At 41.6% G+C, this 21,043-nt stretch overlaps 1 protein-coding gene across 3 annotated transcripts in view; it reads right to left on the bottom strand.

Annotated features, from left to right (window-relative positions):
* Positions 1-21,043, bottom strand: part of ADAMTSL3 (ADAMTS like 3) — a 293,413-nt gene that overhangs the window by 38,460 nt on the left and 233,910 nt on the right. For all 3 annotated transcript variants that reach the window (XM_050966620.1, XM_050966618.1, XM_050966619.1), the window contains exons 17-22: positions 15,018-15,147; positions 12,601-12,793; positions 11,576-11,755; positions 10,140-10,293; positions 4,536-5,628; positions 22-149 (exon numbers count right to left, since the gene is read on the bottom strand). In XM_050966620.1, coding sequence (XP_050822577.1) covers positions 22-149; positions 4,536-5,628; positions 10,140-10,293; positions 11,576-11,755; positions 12,601-12,793; positions 15,018-15,147 — 1,878 coding nt within the window. The remainder of the gene's footprint in view (positions 1-21; positions 150-4,535; positions 5,629-10,139; positions 10,294-11,575; positions 11,756-12,600; positions 12,794-15,017; positions 15,148-21,043) is intronic.

The following is a 21,043-nucleotide window of genomic DNA, read 5'->3' as shown; positions in this document are numbered from 1 at the left end:
AGATGCCATGATCAGCATTACCTGCATACAACAGTGAAGAAGTTTCCATATCAGAACCAAAGTCATTGACCACCATGCATCCATACACTCCAAGTTCCTTTTGGGTAGGATTGAGAATCTGTACTTTTCCAGTGACATCCAAAACCACTCTGAAGAATGTTTAAGGGGGAAAAAAGGGTTATTCATGTAGGAACAAATCCCATGCCCAGCTCACATATCTCAGCTGTAAACCAAGTGTGCCTTCAAGAACATAGGAGGAAGAATCTTCCCATCAGGGATACAGAGCAGAAGCAGAATTGCCCTGTAAAAGCTACTTTGGTCCAATGAGGAGCGCAGCTTCCATGCCTTCAGTGTGCCCCCTTTATGGTGGCAAAGAGAAGCACTGAAGGATATATGCAGTGATGGCTCCTCCAACTTATCCTCTCCTCTCCAACAGCAATGTGGAGCTGCAGTCTTAGCCATGCAGGAGATGGACAGCATCTGCAAACCTTCCCCCTCACTGTGCAGCAGAACAACCCTGCTTTTGCTGCTAAGAGACCCTCCCATACCCACAGAGGAAGTGGCAGGACTGGACCTGAAATGAACAAATTTCTGTGGGAAAATAATAAAAAATTATGAGCAATTTTTAGAAAAAATTACTTTAAGTCCCATCGAAAGCACTCTAGAGCATAGTGGGTTTGTCACCTCAGACCAGCAGTTTTGGGAACAACACGTGCAAGGTGGCTGAGGTATGACTTATGGAAAGTCTTAGGCCTGGCATTTGGTGAGACCTTGGGTTCTCAGCTCGGGGAGGAAATAAGGATCAATGATTTACAATTTTAAGGGCTACCTGACTTTGTGTATTGATATAGTTTGTAATTATTTTTTCCCATTAGCAATAAAGCTGAAGCCTTTCCACAAAATACTGTTTTCCATCTGAACCTCTTTCCTAGTATCTTAGTGGTAAGGTACATGACCCGAAACCATGTGGGAAGATTCTGAGAATGCCAGCCTGGTGTATTTATATTTTTTCCCTTTGTTAGATTTCCCGGCATTTAGTAACTTCAGCTACAGTGTGCACCAATGCATACATAAATAAATTGTTGCTCTGACAATCCTACTTGATTGGCTAAACGTACAAAAATAAAGCTGTCTTATGTGGGAAACATAAAAGCATGTTACAAATTAAGTCCTATTCCACATATGAGACAAAACGTTTTCCCCCACCTCTGGGGCAAATTAATACTTGTATAGCACAGCACGCACACCTACAACATATTTTGAAGAGACATTAGTATTTGTCTCATAATATATAGAAATATATATATTATGAGACAAATACTAATGTCTCTTCAAAATATATTATATAATATATATATTATATTAATATATATTAAGAGACAAATACTTTGTGTGTGTGTGTGTGTGTGTGTATCTATATCTTACTACGAAAAAGAGGGGAATGGAGACCCAGCTGCTAGTGAAACCCTAAAATGGTAAGGATCTCTATGTTAGAAAGTGCAATTTATAATGGTAGACAGAAATTAATAAAAGATACTTACGTATCAACAAAACACATACCAAAAATGAAAACATCAGTTGCAACAAATAATGGGAAATTACAAATGTCCCACAAACTGAAGAACAATTGGCAGGAGCATCACACTTCAAAAACATTTTCATTCTTTAAAAAATCTTATTTTTGGCATCCTTGCTTTAATTGATAGCCGTACAGAACTATATTTTTCTTGGCAATTGGGTTAATCAGTTACGTATGTTGAGAAATATCCAAAAATGCCGTTATCATTTCAGAATAATTTCTTCATTACTCAAAGGCTAATTATAATTTCAGCAGGCTAAACCATGAAGCTAACGTTAATATTATCAGTTGAGTTTCTCAATTACCAGCAGTGGAGTAAAAATATTTGCTCAAAACTGAACAAATATCTGATAATACACGTTGCCCTACCTTTTCTCCAAGAATATTTCCAAACTGTGGTTGTAATATAGGGTCCTTTTAAAATTTGACATTCCATTATCTTTAATAGAAAGATCTATAGGTAATGAAGGATTAAAAAGTTCATAAGGTTTTGTGGTTTCTTTCTAAAACAATACTACGTTGTACAAATTATGTATAGTGGGCGCATCTAAAACTTCATTCTACTGTTAGAGAAAGTAAAATTTTCAGAGATGTTTCCTATACATAAAATGGTGAATAATACTAGCCCTGGTAATATCTCTAGAACTCCAAGGAACTTTTTAAGTGATCCCCCTATCTGATATAGAATCATAGGACTGGAAGGGACCTCAAGAGGTCATCTAGTCCAGTCCACTGCACTCATAGCAGGACTAAGTATTATCTAGACCAGTGGTTCTCAAAGCCGGTCCGCCGCTTGCTCAGGGAAAGCCCTTGGTGGGCTGGGCTGGTTTGTTTACCTGCCATGTTCATAGGCTCGGCCAATTGCAGATTCCACTGGCTGGGGTTCGCCGTTCCAGGCCAATGGGGGCTGCGGGAAGCGGTGGCCAGTACATCCCTTGGCCCGCGGCACTTTCTGCAGCACCCATTGGCCTGGAGCAGCAAACCACAGCCACTGGGAGCTGCGACTGGCCGAACCTGCAGACGCAGCAGATAAACAAACTGGCCCGTCCCGCCAGGGGCTTTCCCTGAACAAGCGGTGGATCTTGAGAGAACCACTGATCTAAACCATTCCTGACAGGTGTTTGTCTAACCTGCTCCTAAAAATCTTCAATGATAGAGATTCCACAACCTCCCTAGGCAATTTATTCCAGCACTTAACTACCCTGACAGGAAGTTTTTCCTAATGTTCCATTGGCTTATCTCTTGCTGCAATTTAAGCCCATTGCTTCTTGTCCTATCCTCAGAGGTTAAGGAGAACAATTTTTCTCCCTACTCCTTTGTAACAACTTTATATGTACTTTAAAACTGTTATGCTGCCTCTCTGTCTTGTCTTCTCCAGACTAAACCAACCCAGTTTTCCCAAACTTCCCTCATAGGTCATGTTTTCTAGACCTTTAATCATTTTTGTTGCTCTGCTCTGGACTTTCTCCAATTTGTCTACATCTTTCCTGAAATGTGGCACCCAGAACTGGACCCAATACTCCAGTTGAGGCCTAATTAGCGCAGAGTAGAATGGAAGAATTACTTCTCCTATCTTGCTTACAACACTTCTGCTAATACACCCCAGAATTATGTTTGCTTTTTCTGCAACAGTGTTACACTGTTGACTTATATTTAGCCTGTGATACATGATGACCCCCAGATCCCTTTCTGCAGTACTGCTTCCTAGACAGTCATTTCCAATTTGTAAGTGCGCAACTGATTGTTGCTGCCTAAGTGGAATACTTTGCATTTGTCCTTATTGAATTTCATCATATTTACTTCAGATCATTTCTCCAGTTTGCCTAGAACTGGGGGGGGGGGTCACAAGATTATTACATGGAGGAGTTATGAGCTGCCAGCCTCCACCCCAAACCATGCTTTGTCTCCCACATTTATAATGGTATTAAATATATTAAAAGAACTGTTTTTAATGTACAAGGGGTGGTCGCACTCAGAGGCTTGCTATGTGAAATTACATACATGATTACATTTTGAATTGTAATTCTATCCTCCAAAGCTCTTGCAACCCCTCCCATCTTGGTATCGTTCACAAACTTTAAAAGTATACTCTCTATGCCAACAGTTCTCAAACTGTGGGTCGGGACCCCAAAGTGGGTCATTACCCTGTTTTAATGGGGTCACCAGGGCTGGCTTAGATTTGCTGGGATCTGGGCTGAAGTCAAAGCCTGAGGACTTCAACCCTGGGCAGTGAGGTTCAGATTGGGATTTGGCTTTGGCCCCTCTGCCTGAGGTGGTGGGGCTCGGGCTTTGCTCCCTCTCCCCCACCTGGGGCGGCAGGGCTCGGCTGGGCTCAGACTTCAGTCCCCCCTCCTGGGGCTGTGTAGTAATTTTTATTGTCAGAAGGAGGTCACGATGCAATGAAGTTTGAGAATCCCTGCTCTAGGCCATTATCTAAATCATTGATGGAGATATTGAACAGAACCAGACCCAGAACTGATCCCTGTGGGACCCACTGATATGCCCTTCCAGCTTGACTGTGAACCACTGATAACTGCTCTCTGGGAACTACTCTCTCTATTCTATGGTATATCAAAAATGCTCTCACACATTTTTCCCTTTATATTTAGTTTAGTATATGTCTATTTATTCTCTAATGCAGATAAGTTACTTGAGGCAGAATGTATAAAACACATACAGTATAGCCTCATTTGTAGTATAAAAATCAATCCTGCCATATAATATCATAGCATTATATGTGCACTGTTTCTTTAATGAAATGATTTGTGAGACAATCGGACACACATTTCAAATAGAAGTATAAATTTTGTAAGAAAGAGATGAAAAGCACAGTGCTCACATTTACTTCATTTTCACAATAATGCATTTTTGACATTAGACAACACACTAGATTTTAGTTTTTTGCCAATAACACAACAAGATCCATATAAAACCAAAAGAATCCATATTTACTTACTTCTCAGAAGATTTTAATGCTTCTCCATCTTTTGTCCAAGTATATTTTGGCTCACTAATGTCTGTAGTTTCACACAGTAAATTGACAGTGCTAGTATTTTTGGTCAGAAAAACTGTATTTCCAATTCGTGCAGTTATTGTTTTATTAAAGGAAATTCTGGGAACTTGTTTTTGCCTTTTAATACCAGGTCCTTTTTGACTGAACATCATCTTGCCTAGTGTTTTTGTGTTGAAACGTTCAGATACGTTTGGTGATTTACCAGTGAGCTTCGAGGCTAACTTTTCTTCATGCAAGCCTTTCCATTTTTCAGTAGTAACTTGTAGTGGTCTAGATAATTCAGCAACTAATTGATATATGACTTGGGATGCCAAATCATCACTGACCTCTCCAGCTTCAATGAGTTGACTCATGTTCCTTATCAGTTCTTCAAACTGTACAGTATCCATGCTGTAAGCACCTTGAAGAATTGCTGCCTCCAGACGTTTGTTCTTGAACACATGAGGGCTGTATTCTTCTGCTGAATTACTCACATGGGTTTCAAAATTTCTCAGAAATGGTTGATCATTAACTTGTCCATCACTGAGATACAGCTCATTCTTTTTACTCCATATTTGCCACATTTTGCTCATTTTATGCCATTTGGCTCCAAAGCTGTTGGCTTCATTATGATCTGTACCACTAGTCTCACTTGCATGTTTTCTAAAAGTTGGAGGTTCTATTAGCCGGTTGTCAGTGCCAATAAGTTTGAGAACAAATGTTTTATGCACAGAGCCTGCAATACACTTGTACACTCCGATATCTGTAGCCCCAAGGCTATGTATTTTCAGTGATCCCGACTTAGTGATGCCAAGTCTTTTAGAGTTTTGTAAATGTTGTCCATCTTTCTCCCATTGGATAAGTGACTTTTGAAACCTTCGTACTGGGCACTTAATTACAACGGATGTTTTTGGAAGCAGATAGGCTCGGCTTCCAATGGTAAAATTAATGCGTTTCTCTTGCCGTGTCTGTATGTACACTCGGTGTATACTGACAATCTGCGGTCCGTGGGCAGCATGTTTCTCTGGACGCCTGGGTTTAATTTCTTGTTTAATCTCTGAAACAGCAATCAAGTGTTGAAAAGACTGAATCACTGGCACTGTCCTTAACAAATTCTGCATTTCTGAGAATGCTGGTCACAGCATTTTCTCTGATTTGGTTCAGGTCAGCTCCAAACTTGCTGACTTTTTATCTGTGTCACATATACACAAACAGGAATAATGATATAGTCAAATTTTCTGGCCCCAATTTAGGCATTCTCCTGCTTCTCTCTAAACCTCCAGCAGCTCTTATCATATCAATGAGAAGGCACTTATCACACATATCTGTATAGAGGACAATACTTGGAAGAGGGGGAACAGTGCAATAAGACAGGCATGAAATATCTGCTATTCTTATTGCTGCCTGTTGAAGGGGAAAGAAAGAGGGTAAAGGAAGAGGAAAAGGCAAATAAACGGTAGAGTTTAACATCACTTTTCCCACATCTGGACACTGCAGCAACTGCAGGGTTTCTGGATAACACAAAGTCCATTAGAAAAAGCAGGAATCTCTTTTCTATGGCTGTAAGACCTGCTGGCCGGCTGGTCTTACTGGCTGGCAGGCAGATTGAGATCAAGTTGACAGCAGCCAGGAGATGAGAACAGGAGTCAATGAATGTGCAGTGAGGGAACAGAGAAGGCCATGCTACTATCATTGAATGAGTGGTCACTTTCTTTGGCTTGAAGAGGCTTTAGTCACAGAGTCCTGCTGTTGGCAGGGGTCAGCAATACATGAAGGAAGGGGGAGAGAAAGAGAGAAAAAGTCAGATCCCGGAGAGGGCTGGTAAGTCAGAAGATGCCTGCAGACAAGCTGAAGAGAAAACTGAGGAGAGCTTCATGCAGGAAGGTGCAGAGGCAGAACGCTGAGTATGGAGAGGCACCTCATGCATTACACAGCAGGAATTTAAACCTAACAAGATTTCTGGAGAGCTGCCTCTATAACTATCGCCAAAGACAGGCCTTCCCAGCAGTGGCCGGATAGACAGAGGACCACAGTGTGAAAATGACTGCAGTATTTCAGATACCATTTTGTTGACTCATTACTGGTAATTACTCTGCCCCTTTCTGATCAGCGGAATGAATCTTACTAAGAAAACATTAGGTAGCTGAGAAACAGAACAATGCAGAAGGAAAGCAGCAGAAGCATACACCCCGACTATTCCCTCTGTGCAAGGCAAGGTTAAACTGGCCAGCTAGGGGAGTCAGGAAACTCCCTAGACGGGTGCTGGAGAACACTCGATTTTTACTAGTGACCCATTCTGTTGGTATGTGACAGAGAACAAAACCCAGCAAGCTGCAGAATGACTTGAATGAGTCAGAGAAATAGACAAATTAATCAAACATATCTGCATTTGGTTGAATCTAAAATCATTACTACTCTACCATTTGGTGAGAACATAAAAAAATGACAAACCTTGACAGCAAGTTATTGCAAAAATTTGAGTGCTTCAGATATCATATACATATGCTTTGGATATGTTGTAAAGGAAGAGGTAAAAAGCTAAATGCTTCAAGCATTCAGAAAGTGTGCACACTGTATGAACTACACCCCAGAGTACATTCTTATGCTTATAAAACAGAATACTGTAGTTATTTTCGATATTTTGGCTAATGAGTTCTGACCAATGTGGATATCCTGGTTCCATAATTACATAGCTCTTAAATCAGTATTTGTTATCCAGATACATGGTTCCCTCAACCAACTATTTTATGACTGAGTGTCCTGTTTTTAATAACTATTGGGCTCAAAATATTTGTTTTAATGAAAATGTTCCAGTGTTAAAGCTTCAATTTCCAAAACCCTGCATACATACACAGTAAGTGTAACTTTATACACACAAAATACTTTGTGCTATGCTATGTTTACATTAGTTATTCCAATACAGAATTAAACCCAATGAGTGTTTATAAATATATTCAAGTCTGACTGATCAATTTCACTTTTTTTAAAGAAAGACTGCATCAATTCTTCTCAGCATTGCAGCAACAGAGGGTATGTGTGTGTGTGTGTGTGTGTGTGTGTGTGTGTGTGTGTGTGTGTGTGTGTGTGTGTGTGTGTGTGTGTGCGCGCGCGCACATACACGTACGGGTGGCAGAGTTAGAAGTGAGAGAGCATTCAGTTTTGTGGACTGCAGGAGAATAGTCCACAATGAACTTTTTGGATCCCTGGAAGCATCATAATTTGCAGCTTTGGAAGGGGTGGGCTTTTTGAGAGGGATTCCATGAAAGGTAAACCTACTGAATACATTAGCTTGCACTAGTGCCACAGGGCCTGATCCTCAGCTGGTGTAAACTGGTGTAACTCTGTTGCCTCCAATGGAGCTACACACATTTTTACCAACTGGTGATCTGGCTCGTAAACTGTAAGCTTGTAAGCTATTTCCCAGGACCTGGGAAGCCAAAGATATTCCTGCCTGGATTGGGCCTTCATAAAGTAAAGAGCATACCCAGATACTGTGTCTAGGGAGTCATGCTTAGACTGACAAGCCCCATCACCATAAGCAGATAGTAAGCATTCAGTTGTGCCCTGAAGACTGAGTCTTGAGGAAGGGGCACTGAAGAATGCCATTTCAGTGCAAGCTCTGGGAGGCACCACCTCTCCCAAAGCAGCCCTGCTTTGGTGACAGAGTATGCATGGTGCACCATCCCTTAGAACAGCGCAGCGTGCTGCTCTCCTCTTTGTAGCCTCGAGCTCTACTTTCTGGGGTGATGCCAAGTTCCTGTCTCCCACCCACTCCCTTCAGGTGACTTGTGCTGAGCCCCTGGATGTAGTAGGAGGAAACAGTCCCTGAATGTTCCTATGAATCCCAGGATTGCTACTGTTCCTGGTCCCTGGTGCAAGAAGCAAAGTGAGGATCTGGAGTATGCTCTCCTCTCTCACCCTTTGTATACTCATGTAAATGCCAGGCAGAATCCAGCCTTAGAGTCTAATGAATTTAAAACCTTGTGCTGAACAGTTTGAGAACTTGAAGGGAGAGGCCAGTCACTAGCCCTCTTTCATCATTTCAGTCTGCACCCCATTGCCTGCCCTAATAACTACTGTATGTCTTCACGTGTTGCTCCCTTCTTACTACAATGGAAGCTGACAATGTTACTTTAACATCACTCTCCACTAAGTAATTTGCAGACCACATTGCCATTCAACTATCCACAATTAATTAAATTCAGATAGATAAGCAGCTCAAAATATTTTATTAAACCTTATGCCAAGGACATTCCTGAAAGTCCATGGGGCTTTATTTAAGTGGTGTTTTGAACCTCAGGAGTCTGGCATGTTAATCTGAAATGAAGTCCAGGAAAAGAAGTAAGTTTCATATTATGTATGAATCAGAATTGCACAATTATTTTGTGTTGTGAATAACCATTTATACAAAGCTAGAAAATGCATAATGAAGTAGCTATTTCTGGACAAGACCATTAACTGGATCAAACCCAAAAAGCCTGCACATATTACCGGATATTTACAGATCTGTATGATGCAAAACTTTCAATTCTTCCAAATCTAGAGTGAATGTTTTCAGTTGAATAGTTGTCATTAAATGTATTATGTTCAGCAGACTTTTATCAAATTGTATCTGACATTTAGGCCATTCATAAGAGCCTTTTTAAAAAAGACACAAATTTATATCTTCCTTTCTGAAGGAAGAAAAACAGAGGCCCACACGGAAGGAATGTTTGCACACGCATTCACTGCAACTATACCTAAAAGAGACATCTACCTGGCTATTTTACATGTGCAGTTAGCATAATTGTCTATCTGACTATTTCGCATGTGCCGTTAGCACAATTACAATCATTATCATGACAAGATCATGCTCAAATTACAAAACATGCATTTTTTGTGGGAACATTTCTAGAAGCAATGAGCTAAATATTGTTTTTTGTTTTTTTTAAAAAGGCGTCTACTCCTTCTGCGACTGTGCTCTCAAAACACCTTGTGAAGCCAGAGGGAACAGGTTTCACACTCCCTTAGGCCCTGATAGAAATTATTTCTGCACCTGCTACCGGAATGGGAGTTTTGTAACTTTTAGCACTGACGGGAGTGTAACACCCAGTGTTCTAAGAACACACACTGAACAGCTACACAGTGGGCCCAATTCTCATTTATGCTAAGGCCCCCTTTTACTGCTCTGGTAGCGTAAATGGGCTCTATAGCAGGTATAAAAATAATCTGTTCCCACTCAAAGGCATCTTTACACCATCAGAATGGTGTAAAGGGTAAATAAGAACTAGGCAAAGTACACAGAGAGATCAAAAAAAAACCCCTCAAACTCTTATCATGTGTTCATATATTACATTTAAAAAAATTTAAACTGGAACCATTGGTTTGGGCTGAGAAGATATACATTTCATAAAGTTAAAACAATCCTATTATTGTTGGTCTTGTGATCACAATGCCTAAGCTGCTCTCAGATCAGTAACGTTATGAAATGTAGCAAGGATAGAGAAATGAATTAATTGAGCAGCACATACACAGGTTTTACTTGATAATTTCAAATCAGCAGGGCACTAGGTAAAGTAACACACTTACTGTTACAGTCATTCACATGACAGGACCTTACAAGTGAGGAAGCAGGGAGCCTGCTACACATGGATACATTTAATGTGACATTTTGGCCCTTTGCAGTTAGCTTTTGGCAGGCAAGTTTCCTTCTCTGGATTCCAACACCACAGCTTAGCGAGCACTGCAAAAGGAAGGATGTAGTCAGAGTGAATTTTGTGTCCTGTCTCATACATGCTACTTTTAAAGTGAAGTTTTGAAAGGATGCTGTTTCATATGGATCCCTGTGCCATCCAAAGCTCTAAGCGCTCTCCAGGCTTTAAGTCAATATGAATATAAAGTGACTAACCCTTTCCACCAAACAGCTCAGAAACAATTCTAGGAAAATGACAGTATTTCTTACTGTCCCACATGGATGTAATGCAGAATGAGACTTGTTATTCTTCTAATTCTAGTTATTGTTCTAGTTCTAAATTGCCTGGGCCAAGTCTCTCACGTTCATATTGCATGTTCATATTGCATTTGGACAGGATTTTTAATTGTAATCTTTAACTATATTTATGCCTTTTGGTGGATCTTTTTTAGGAGAAAACTGGAGGCTTGGATTAAAGGACAGGGAGAAAAATAGCATTCAATGCACTATTTTGCCTTTCAGAAATTCAGCTAGGGCAGGGGTGGCCAATCTGTGGCTTCGAAGCCACATGTGGCTCTTCAGAAGTTAATATGCAGCTCCTTGTGTAGGCACTGACTCCGGGGCTGGAGCTACAGAGGCCAACTTTCCAGTGTGCCGGGGGATGCTCACAGCTCAGTCCCTGGCTCTGTCACAGGCCCTGCCCCCACTCCACCCCTTCCTGCCCCCTCCCCTGAGCCTGCCGTATCCCCACTCCTCCCGCTTGTTCTCTCTCCTGCACTCCACAAAATAGCTGATCAGGAGGTACGGGGAGTGAGGGGGAGGCGCTGATTGGCGGGGCTGCCGGTGGGCAGGAGGTGCTGGGAGCAGAAGGCGAGTGATGGGGGGCTGCTGACGTATTACTGTGGCTCTTTGGCTATGTATATTGGTAAATTCTGGCTCCTTCTCAGGCTCAGGTTGGCCACCCCTGAACTAGGGAATAAATCTGACTGGTTGGAAGCTAAACATGCTCCAACCTGGTGCAACCATACTGGAAACAAACAAGAAGCATTATGGCCTCTTGTTTTTCACTTTAAACATGAGGGCAGAAAGGGTAGGCAGCTATGTTTTGGGGCTGGGTACACCTGGATCATCTGTTGTAGCAGGCCTCTTGAAGTATTCTACCTCCCTTCCTCCACACAACTGGGTGGTTAGAGCCTTTTGCCTAATTGCATTCCCTCTGGAGCCCACACTACTCCATGTACTTTAATGATTATCTGGTAGTCTCCCAGCCAGAAATCCCTTGAGTTCCCTTTGTATCGGGAGGTTTAGTGAGCTCTTACTCTGGACAACTCACCTTGGACCATTCCCCTATAACTAGCTGAGGGGGACAATCAACCTTGGCACACAGTTTATGAGCAGACACTCTAGGCTCCTGGCAGATCTCATCAGAGAGTTTCAGAAAGGTTCCATCTGTCAACAACTGCTTACAGTGAACAGTGCGACTCTGAGTCCCTCCGCCACAGGTACGGGAACACTAAGACAAAGATAAGAATGTGGAAAGCATAGCCGCACACACATTATTTTATACAGGCATTTATAAGGCAGCTATCACCATGTTTTCTTTGAACACTTTACTGGTTTAGATCAGGGGTTCTCAAACTTTTGTGCTGGTGACCCCTTTCACACTGCAATCCTCTGAGTGCGACCGCCCCTTTATACATTAAAAAAACTTTTTTATATATTTAAGACCATTATAAATGCTGGAGGCAAAGCAGGTTTTGGGGTGGAGGGTGACAGCTCGCGACCCCCCATGTAATAACCTCCCGACCCCGTGAGGGGTCCCAACCCCCAGTTTGAGAACCCCTGGTTTAGATTAAAAAGTGAGCAGCATTTTCCAAAACCAAGCAGCATATGCTTCTAGTAGCATTGATTTAGCTAATGGGCCACGAGCCAGGAAAACCTAACTAATGAGCTCAGTGCCAGACAACTGCAATGCAAGTAGCTAGTGGAAAGCCTAGAAAAAGATGTTCACTTTACATCTAGAACTGGCCAAGTTAAAGCCCAGGTGCATATCTGGCATGAGCTTAGGAAGCTTCACCTTTGGGACAGGTAAGTTAAGCCTTGCTTCCAAATGCAGGTTTTCTCACCTGTGGGATATGAGGAGAGAGGTGATCTATGGACTAACTAGTATCTTGAATTTCACCCAGAAGTGAAGTGAAGAATGGAGACTACAGGTGTAGTAAGTTCGATGTCAGCTGAAACCATGCTACAATAACAAACTTCTGAGTGACCTTCTAGGTTACTCTTAATTGGAGCACGTTAGGTAACTAACCAGAAGAAAAATGCTTACAACTAAACTATTTCCATAATCTGTTGTACCTGCTGCCATTCTTCAACATGCCAAGCAGGGGGGCAGTCAATCTGGTTACACGCTTGTAAAGCATGAGGCTTTTCATCTTTGCAGTTTTCATTAGTGACAATGGAGCCCTCAGGTTGCTGGCAGTACACATCTCTTGTCTGTATCCCAACTCCACAAGTAGCAGAACACCGTCTCCAAGGGCCAGTTTCCCACCTGTGCCAAAACACACATGGGCAAAAAAAATTCACTCTAATTAAACAATACAGAAGAATGGCATGTGGAGGAGGGATTATCCTGACACAAATGATACCCACCCAGAGCAAAACAAAGCAGAAGCAAAGGCACATTTATATTGCAAGGGTCAGACTATCATCTACATTTGCCATAACAAAAATATGAATTACATTTATACGCTTGAGTGTAAGGAAGAGATGTAATTTTATTTACTATAAATCCTAAAGTTGTAAAGAGCAAATCCAAATAAATATATGTGGTTCCAAAACTCCCATTTCGAACATTCCTCATGGAATAATCAGCCTCCTGTTAGCATCATGCTGACATTTCTATGGTTTAAGGGGACTTTTCTTATCTCTACTAAATGTTGATTGCCTTTATATACATTTTCTATAAAACATCCTGCTCCTGTTAACTTTCAGTCTACATGTTTTGCAGGAGAAATTTTCTGTAAACATACTATTGTTTCTGGCTTTGACCTGTTCCTCTGAACCATAATTTTTTCACTGAATGCAACATTCTAAGTTTTTGACAGTTTAATTATATTTTACAATTAAACGGGGGCATCAGAGTTCCCTTAACAAAACATACATCACTCAGGCTATTCTCTTTAACTCTATGCAAATACTATTTAACACTGGGCTCCTGGGAAAAGGAATCTCTCCGAAGAGTTAATGCAAGGTCTATTGGAAAGCTTCATATCAAAGTGGTTTCCACAAAGACCTCTGCATTGTGAAGCTAAAAAATTACACCACAGTATATAATAATATCTTCATTCTGCTTTCGTAGGTGAATAAAAAAGGCTCTTCAGCTGATGTACACCTCTACTCTGATATAACACGAATTCAGATATAACACGGTAAAGCAGTGCTCCGGGAGGGTGGGGCTGCGCACTCTGGTGGATCAAAGCAAGTTTGATATAATGCGGTTTCACCTATTACACGGTAAGCTTTTTTGGCTCCCGAGGACAGCATTATATTGGGGTAGAGGTGTATTTGTTAAATGATTTCTGAGATGACTATATTTTCCAAACTGTAAATTGAATTTAAATATTTTTCAAACAGTTTGAAAATAAGAAAAATAATCCAACACACAGATCTACTTTAGCAATAGCCCCCTGTCCCTCCTCTGAGGCCCTGCCCTCCACTCACTCCATCCCCCCTCCCTCTGTCGCTCGCTCTCCCTATCCTCACTGACTCGCTCATTTTCACTGGGCTGGCTGGCTGAACTGGTTGGAGTGAGGGAATAGGTGAGGGCTCCAGCTGGTGGTGCAGGCTCTGGAGTGGCACAGAAATGAGGAGTTCAAGGTGTGGGAGGGAGTGAGGGCTCCAACTAGGGGTGCTGGCTCTGGGGTGGGGCCGGGCATGAGGAATTTGGGGTGCAGGAGGAAGCTCTGGGCTGGGGGGTGCAGCCGAGTGGTTCAGAGTATGGGAGAGGGCTCCAGGCTGAGGCAGGGGCTTGGGGTGTGGGAGGGGGTGTGGGCTCTGGGGTAGGGGTATGGCCAAGGATGAGGGATTTGGAGTGTAGGAGGGAACTCCGGGCTGAGGCAGGACACTGGGTTGTGGGGGAAAGGGGAGAAGGCTCCAGCTGGAGGTGAAAACTCTGGGGTGGGGCTGGGGATGAGGGGTTTGGGGTACAGGAGGGTGCTCCGAGCTGGGACCGAGGGATTCAGATGGTGAGAGGGGGATCATGGCTGAGGCAAGGGGTTGGGGTGCAGGAGGGGTCAGGAGTGCAGGCTCCAGGTGGCGCTTATCTCAGGAAGCTCCCGGAAGCAGTGACATAACCCCCTCTGACTCCTACCTGGAGGTGCGGCCAGGTAGGTCTGCATGCTGGGCCGGTGGGTCTGCATGCTGCCACGTCTGCAGGCGGTGCCTCCACAGCTCCTGTTGGCCATGGTTCCCAGCCAATGGGAGCTGCAGAGTTGGTGCTTGGGTTGGGGGCAGCACATGGAGCCCCTAGGCTGCCCCTATGCTTAGGAGCTGAAGCGGGGACATGCTGCGGCTTCCAGACTTTTAAAGGCCTGGTCGGCGGTGCTGACTGGAGCCGCCAGGATCCCTTTTCGACCAGGCATTCCAGTCAAAAAACGGGCTCCTGGCAACCCTAAACCTGGTCCTTGTCTGATAAAGTCAGTAGACAACGTATGGTTATTTATGTCATATTAACCATTTCTCTTCCACAATTAGATTTCATTATTAAAGCGTACCGTGGTGGACACAGTTTCATGTTGCAAGTGCGAGTCATTGCTGGTGGTCGCATGGCGTTGTCACACAGGGTGTCGTTGACAGCTTGTTTTGTGTGCACATGCAGGCACACTGCAATGGCTTCTTGTGTCCCTGGATTTAAAAATAAAAACAAACACATGAGATGTTCTATGGACAGATGAACAATTTTTATAACTTCCTTTCTCTTCAGGGGCGGCTCTAGACATTTTGCTGCCCCAAGCAGGGTGGCATGCCGCGGGGGGCACTCTGCCAGTCACTGAGAGGGCAACAGGTGGCTTCGGTGGACCTCCTGCAGCTGCGGGACCAGTGGACCCTCCGCAGGCACGCCTGCGGGAGGTCCACCGGAGCTGCCTGCTGTCCTCCGGCGACCAACAGAGTGCCCTCTGGGCCAACTTGGCGTGCTGGGGCCTGGTGCTGCCCCTGTTTCTCTTCCCCCCAGCCTCAATCGGAACTAATTCTGGATGCCAAATTAGACAGCAGATTTAAAATTAACAACTTGACTCATAACAGCACTGGAAATATTTTTAAATATGTTTGAAACTCAGAAAGCGTTTTTAAATTAAAAACCAAGTTACAGTGTAACATTTCTGGGATTTCTTATTCACAGCCAGCAATGCCCCAATGTAGGATTTTTTTTCCTAGATTCAAATCAGCTCTTGGAGTGGATACAAACAAACATTGATAGGTGCCAGTTTGTCATTGTGCCCTTCAGAAAAACAGAAAACTGGAGAGTAGTGATTTTGTCTGCCTTTTTCTCTGTAACACCAAGAAAACAAGACGCCATTACTGGCACCCCGATGACACTGATTTTGGAAAGTTCCCTCTATTTAATAGTGCTACCCCAAGGCAATTAGAGTGATTTGGTTGGCAGTCAGTGCATAATAAATGCCTTTTCAAAGAGCTGGACTCACCCCATAGGAGCAGAATACTGTTTTATTCCTACTGATTTAAATGGGATTTCAATGAGCTAAGTATTTGAAGAGACAAAAATTACATAAAGTTTCTAAACTACAGCTAAGAAAGTGGTTGACTCAGCATGTAGAGATACCCGCTGGGCCAGATCTCAGCTGATGGACATTGGTGTAGCTGCATAAAGCCAATGGCTCCTCAGCTCCAGCTAAGGATCTAGGCCCAGTGTATGCAGTGTTCCCTTACACAGGTTTTCTCTCAGCTTCTCTCCAAAATGTAGCTATAATTATAGTTACGCTGAGACATGAAAGAATATTAATAATTAAACTTTTATCAGTCAGAAAAACATGATGTCCAATAAATCTGGTTTAGCTCAACACAACTCGGTGGACACTTGTCAATTAGTGAGCTTTATTGTTTATTTTAAAATTGCATGGTGTATTCCGTTTCACATATACCATTATTCTACAAGGCATGTCTTCAATGTGTAAACCCTATTCACTTAATGGAGAAATGCACATAGAAATAAAGGACACAAAACTTGGTAATGTGCTTTGGAAATCTTCTGTATCTAAGAACATAACAACGGCTGTACAGGATCAGACCAAAAGGTCCATCTAGCCCAGTATCTGTCTACTGACAGTGGCCAATGCCAGGTGCCCCAGAGGGAGTGAACCTAACAGGCAATGATCAAGTGATCTCTCTCCTGCCATCCATCTCCACCCTCTGACAAACATTCTATGCAATAAAAACAACAGTCATTATCATTGACCTATTGAACAGAACAGCACTGAAATGCACTCTAACATGCACTTTTGTTGGTACCATGTGAAAATGGCTAATGTACTACACAACAGGTAACATGGTCACAGTTCAGAGAATCTGCTTCCTTCCTTCTAAATTTACTTTCCCCCCAAGAGGTCTCCTAGGGCTACAAATGTGTTTTCCGTAGTAGGTTATATTCTTTGTCTTATGTGTAAAAGCTTGAAAGGTTTCTAATATATTTGTATTTTTAACTGGAATTCCTCTAGTCATTTATGTATGGTACATTAAAACATCACATATTTTTCTGTTTTATCTAACTACCACTAGACAATGATCGTTATAAATACCCTTGCTTTAGATAAATTTGTACACTATTAATTGTTTCTTGACACTTGTTAGTTATTTAACAGTTCATTTGATTTCAGCTGACTCCATGAAATATTCTGTGTTGGAAAATTTTCTGCCTAAGGTTAGTGGTGCATGTTTTATGACTTTCAGGTAAGAACTGGTCTTTTTCTTTCCTAGTGAGAGCGACAAATGATTTTATAATGTGATCTCAAATGCTTCCATCTGCCATTATCATCTCAGACTTTGCACTTGTACAGCCAGTGGCCATCATAATGGTAGGTACAAGAACAAACTGAACTGCCTCATGCACATTAAGCAGAAGACATATTTTTCTTCATTATTATAATTTAGTAGCAGGTGCCCAGCATTTGAAGTTACTCTGTTAATCATTATTGCAATTGTCTCTCTGTCAAGAGCTAGTACAATCCATTCCTGAACACTGGCAATTCCTATCACAAACCAATGTTGCCCCCATCTATGAATTATCTTGATACAATCCAGCATATTTATTCTTTCAAGACCAAGGCTGCAAGTCTTCATTGTGATGATACAGGTACCAATCTAACAATTTCAAGCGTAATACAAACCATACGTGTAGCAGGAATATGTATGTATGTATACAACACTATGAATTCTAGCTTTCTTTTAGACTTTCACTGGGAGCCATCTTAATCCCATTTGGGGATGATGTTCATTCCAGGAAGCCTTTGCTGTGTAATTGTTTTGACTATGTCTGCACAGTGCTGAAGTTTTTATGTAACAGGAGCACTGACCTTATGCATAACTGACCGCCTAGTCACTTCTATTAAATAAAATTCATTAAGTGTTGAAAATTACATTACCCACAACACATACATTTAATAAAATGTTCTCTCTCACTAGGGACTAGATTATATCCTTTACATCAAATGTCTACACAACACAATCCAAGGGTGAAAATGCCAAATCAAAGCAAATCACTACACACCATGAGTTTTACAGAACTCCAAGATTCTATCCCAGAACTAAAGACCAGGATACCATGGATCCTGCAGCACCTCCTAAATGGTTGACGCACCTTCAGAAGAATTTATTCAAACATTTTGGTTTCCTTCAGTTTCCCTAAATAAGAAATATGTTGCTTCTAATGTACAATTCAGAAACAAAGATCCAGATGTGGAATGTTGCTGAGGTAGAGCTGTGGAAGAGGTTATCAGATGAGCCCTCAAACATATATTCATCATTCATCCAGTTGTGAGGCCCATGCCTGCTCTGGGCATAGCGTTAAGGGTTTGTTTCTGCTTCAAGTGCCTTGTTCTGGCTAGCAAGACAAAATTGGCTTCTTAGTTGTTATTTTAGGCCAAATTTTGCTCTCAGAACAGACTTAAATTACATCTCTTTTACAGGGATTAGAATGGAAACATTCACGTTTGTGCAAAAACAAAAAACAGTCAAAGCTGATAAGAAAGAGTTATTTTGCAATGGTTTATGCTGGATAATATTTTCTAAACTTCTTGCACAGAGAGTGTGATACGATATGAGACTCCTATATTGAGCCTTCTGCTAGTCAGTATTTCTCTCATCAGCAGTTTATATTACAATGTTGTGGTGAGTATATCCAGGAGAAAAAAAAAAGGCACGTCACACTTTTTTCTCTTTTTCTTTTGGCTGTGACATGCCATCTTGGTTTGGTCCATGTACGAGGTGTCTTTCATTTCACTCATCAGAGTGCCACAAACTGCTGCAATTCTCTACTCCAAATGCTTTAAATAAATGAAAGCTACAGTGTTTTGCTGTTTTAAGGTATAACAGAAGAGATACTGTAAAAAGTTTGTAAAACAGACTTTTTCAGATCTACGCTGCTTTCCAATAAACAGTTACACTCCATTGATGCAACATTTCCTTATAATTTACTTATAAAATGTGTAAGAGGTTGATCTTAACTATACATTTGTTTGCAGCCACAATTTAATACTGGCTTGTAACTTGAATCAGTGATAAAACTTCTTATATTGCAGGATTTGGGAAGCGTCTTGCAAACCATAAAAGTCATAAAACCTTCAGACAAACAAAGTGTCATATGTGTGAAGTTCTTGCCTTGGGATGCTAACATAGTAGAACATTTAACCCCCACCCCCCAAGTATAAGATAAGTTACTAGGGCAGGTCTCGATACAGCTCTAAGTATTTTTACAGTATTTTGATGTGCTATTATAGTAATTATTCTACTAATCAGTGCAATAGAATATTTCCTATTTTAACCCAGCATACAACCCTCACAAACTCACAGCTTTTGACAACTTTGCTGTGGGAAGAAATATACAGTGCACAACGTTGTGTTAAAAGATCAGACTGTTTGCAAAATGCATACTTTACTTAAACTGTAAATAATTAGGACAGAAGATGCTAAATGTGAGTGGCAGAAGGATGGCCTCTTCACTCAACCTTATACCTAGAAAAGGAAAAAAAATTACTTATTTCAGATTACTTTTGCCTTGCTGTCAACTAAAAGAGAAATTGTCACTTTAAAATCTAGTCAATTAAAAAATGAGCTAGAAGAAATTTCATATATTACACATGCCTGAGTGTGTCTGTCAATTTTTGTAGATGTACAGTCATATTTCCCTCTGTTAAGGAACAGATTGTAAATCGTTCATTCAATGGTGAGAAGTTTTCGTCAAAAAGCGAACAGGAATAGTCATGGGAGTAACTGCTCACCAACAAGAACACCATAGTATTGCCAACACTCATCATTTTATTGTGAGTCCTGTAATACTTGGTGCTTTACTTAAAGCTCCAGTGGCTGGAGTCCTGTGATTTTGTAAGAATCAGTTTAATAAAATAATACATTTCTAGCCATCAGGACTAGAGAGAAAAGCTTGCAAATGTGACCTAAGTGTATACTAACATAACAACATCCAGAAAGCAAAGAAAAAGAATTCCACATTTATTATTTTTTTTAAAAAAACTTATGATTTTTAAACAAATCTCATGTTTTTTGGGGGGTTTGATTCCAGATGTTCAATTGTATAGGGTTGGTTGAGGTTCAAAGTCTGTCCCTCTATGTTTTTCTCTCCCCTGTTACTGTGTGAAAGGTCCACACAGCTAAAGCACAAACAGTAAAATCACCTATATCAGTATTTCCCAAACTTGGGAAGCCGCTTGTGTAGGAAAAGCCCCTGGCAGGCCGGGCCTGTTTGTTTAGCTGCCGCGACCGCAGGTTCAGCCGATCACGGCTCCCACTGGCCATGGTTCGCTGCTCCAGGCCAATGGGAGCTGTTGGAAGCGGCGGCCAGTATGTCCCTTGGCCCACGCCACTTCCACCAGCTCTCATTGGCCTGGAGCAGCGAACCGCGGCCAGTGGGAGCCACGATCGGCCGGACCTGTGAAGGGGGCAGGTAAACAAACCGGCCCACCCTGCCAGGGGCTTTCCCTACACAAGCCGTGTCCCAAGTTTGGGAAACACTGAGCTATATGAAAAGTGCTAACAAATACCAAAAGTACAAGTGGAGGTATTTCTCCAGTCTCTTTCACCTTTCTTAGAGGTTAGGTACAACAATTTCAGAGACAAGCAGGATTCTTAAACTGATGAGCTCTTTTAAAGGGATTATTGAGTTAAATACGGTCCAATTTTTTTGCACAAGCAAGCTATTGTAGAACCTTCAACAAAAAGAAACTTTCCCACAATTTAAAATAAAATCCAGTGAAAACAGTAGATAAACACACATTCTCCTTCCATGCTGGAAACCCAAATATTGCAGCTCTAGGAATTTTAAAATGAAACTGGTAATTACTGAAAGTGAAATAGAGTTAACTCATTCTTATTGTCTAAGTAGAAAGAAATTCAAGGAAGTATTCAGAGCATTAATAATGACATGTACATTGGATTGTTAATTTTTTTTTTATAAACAAAAGCATTATTAGGAAAGTAAGTAAAGAAATCTGTTTTTTAAATTAGATTGTATAATTTTGAAATAGAGACAATCCGTTTAGAATACTGCATATTC

The sequence above is a fragment of the Gopherus flavomarginatus genome, chromosome 9, assembly GCF_025201925.1.
Source record: "Gopherus flavomarginatus isolate rGopFla2 chromosome 9, rGopFla2.mat.asm, whole genome shotgun sequence".
Taxonomy (NCBI): domain Eukaryota; kingdom Metazoa; phylum Chordata; order Testudines; family Testudinidae; genus Gopherus; species Gopherus flavomarginatus.
The sequence above is the reverse complement of the archived record's forward strand: the minus strand, read 5'-3'. Positions and strand labels throughout refer to the sequence as shown.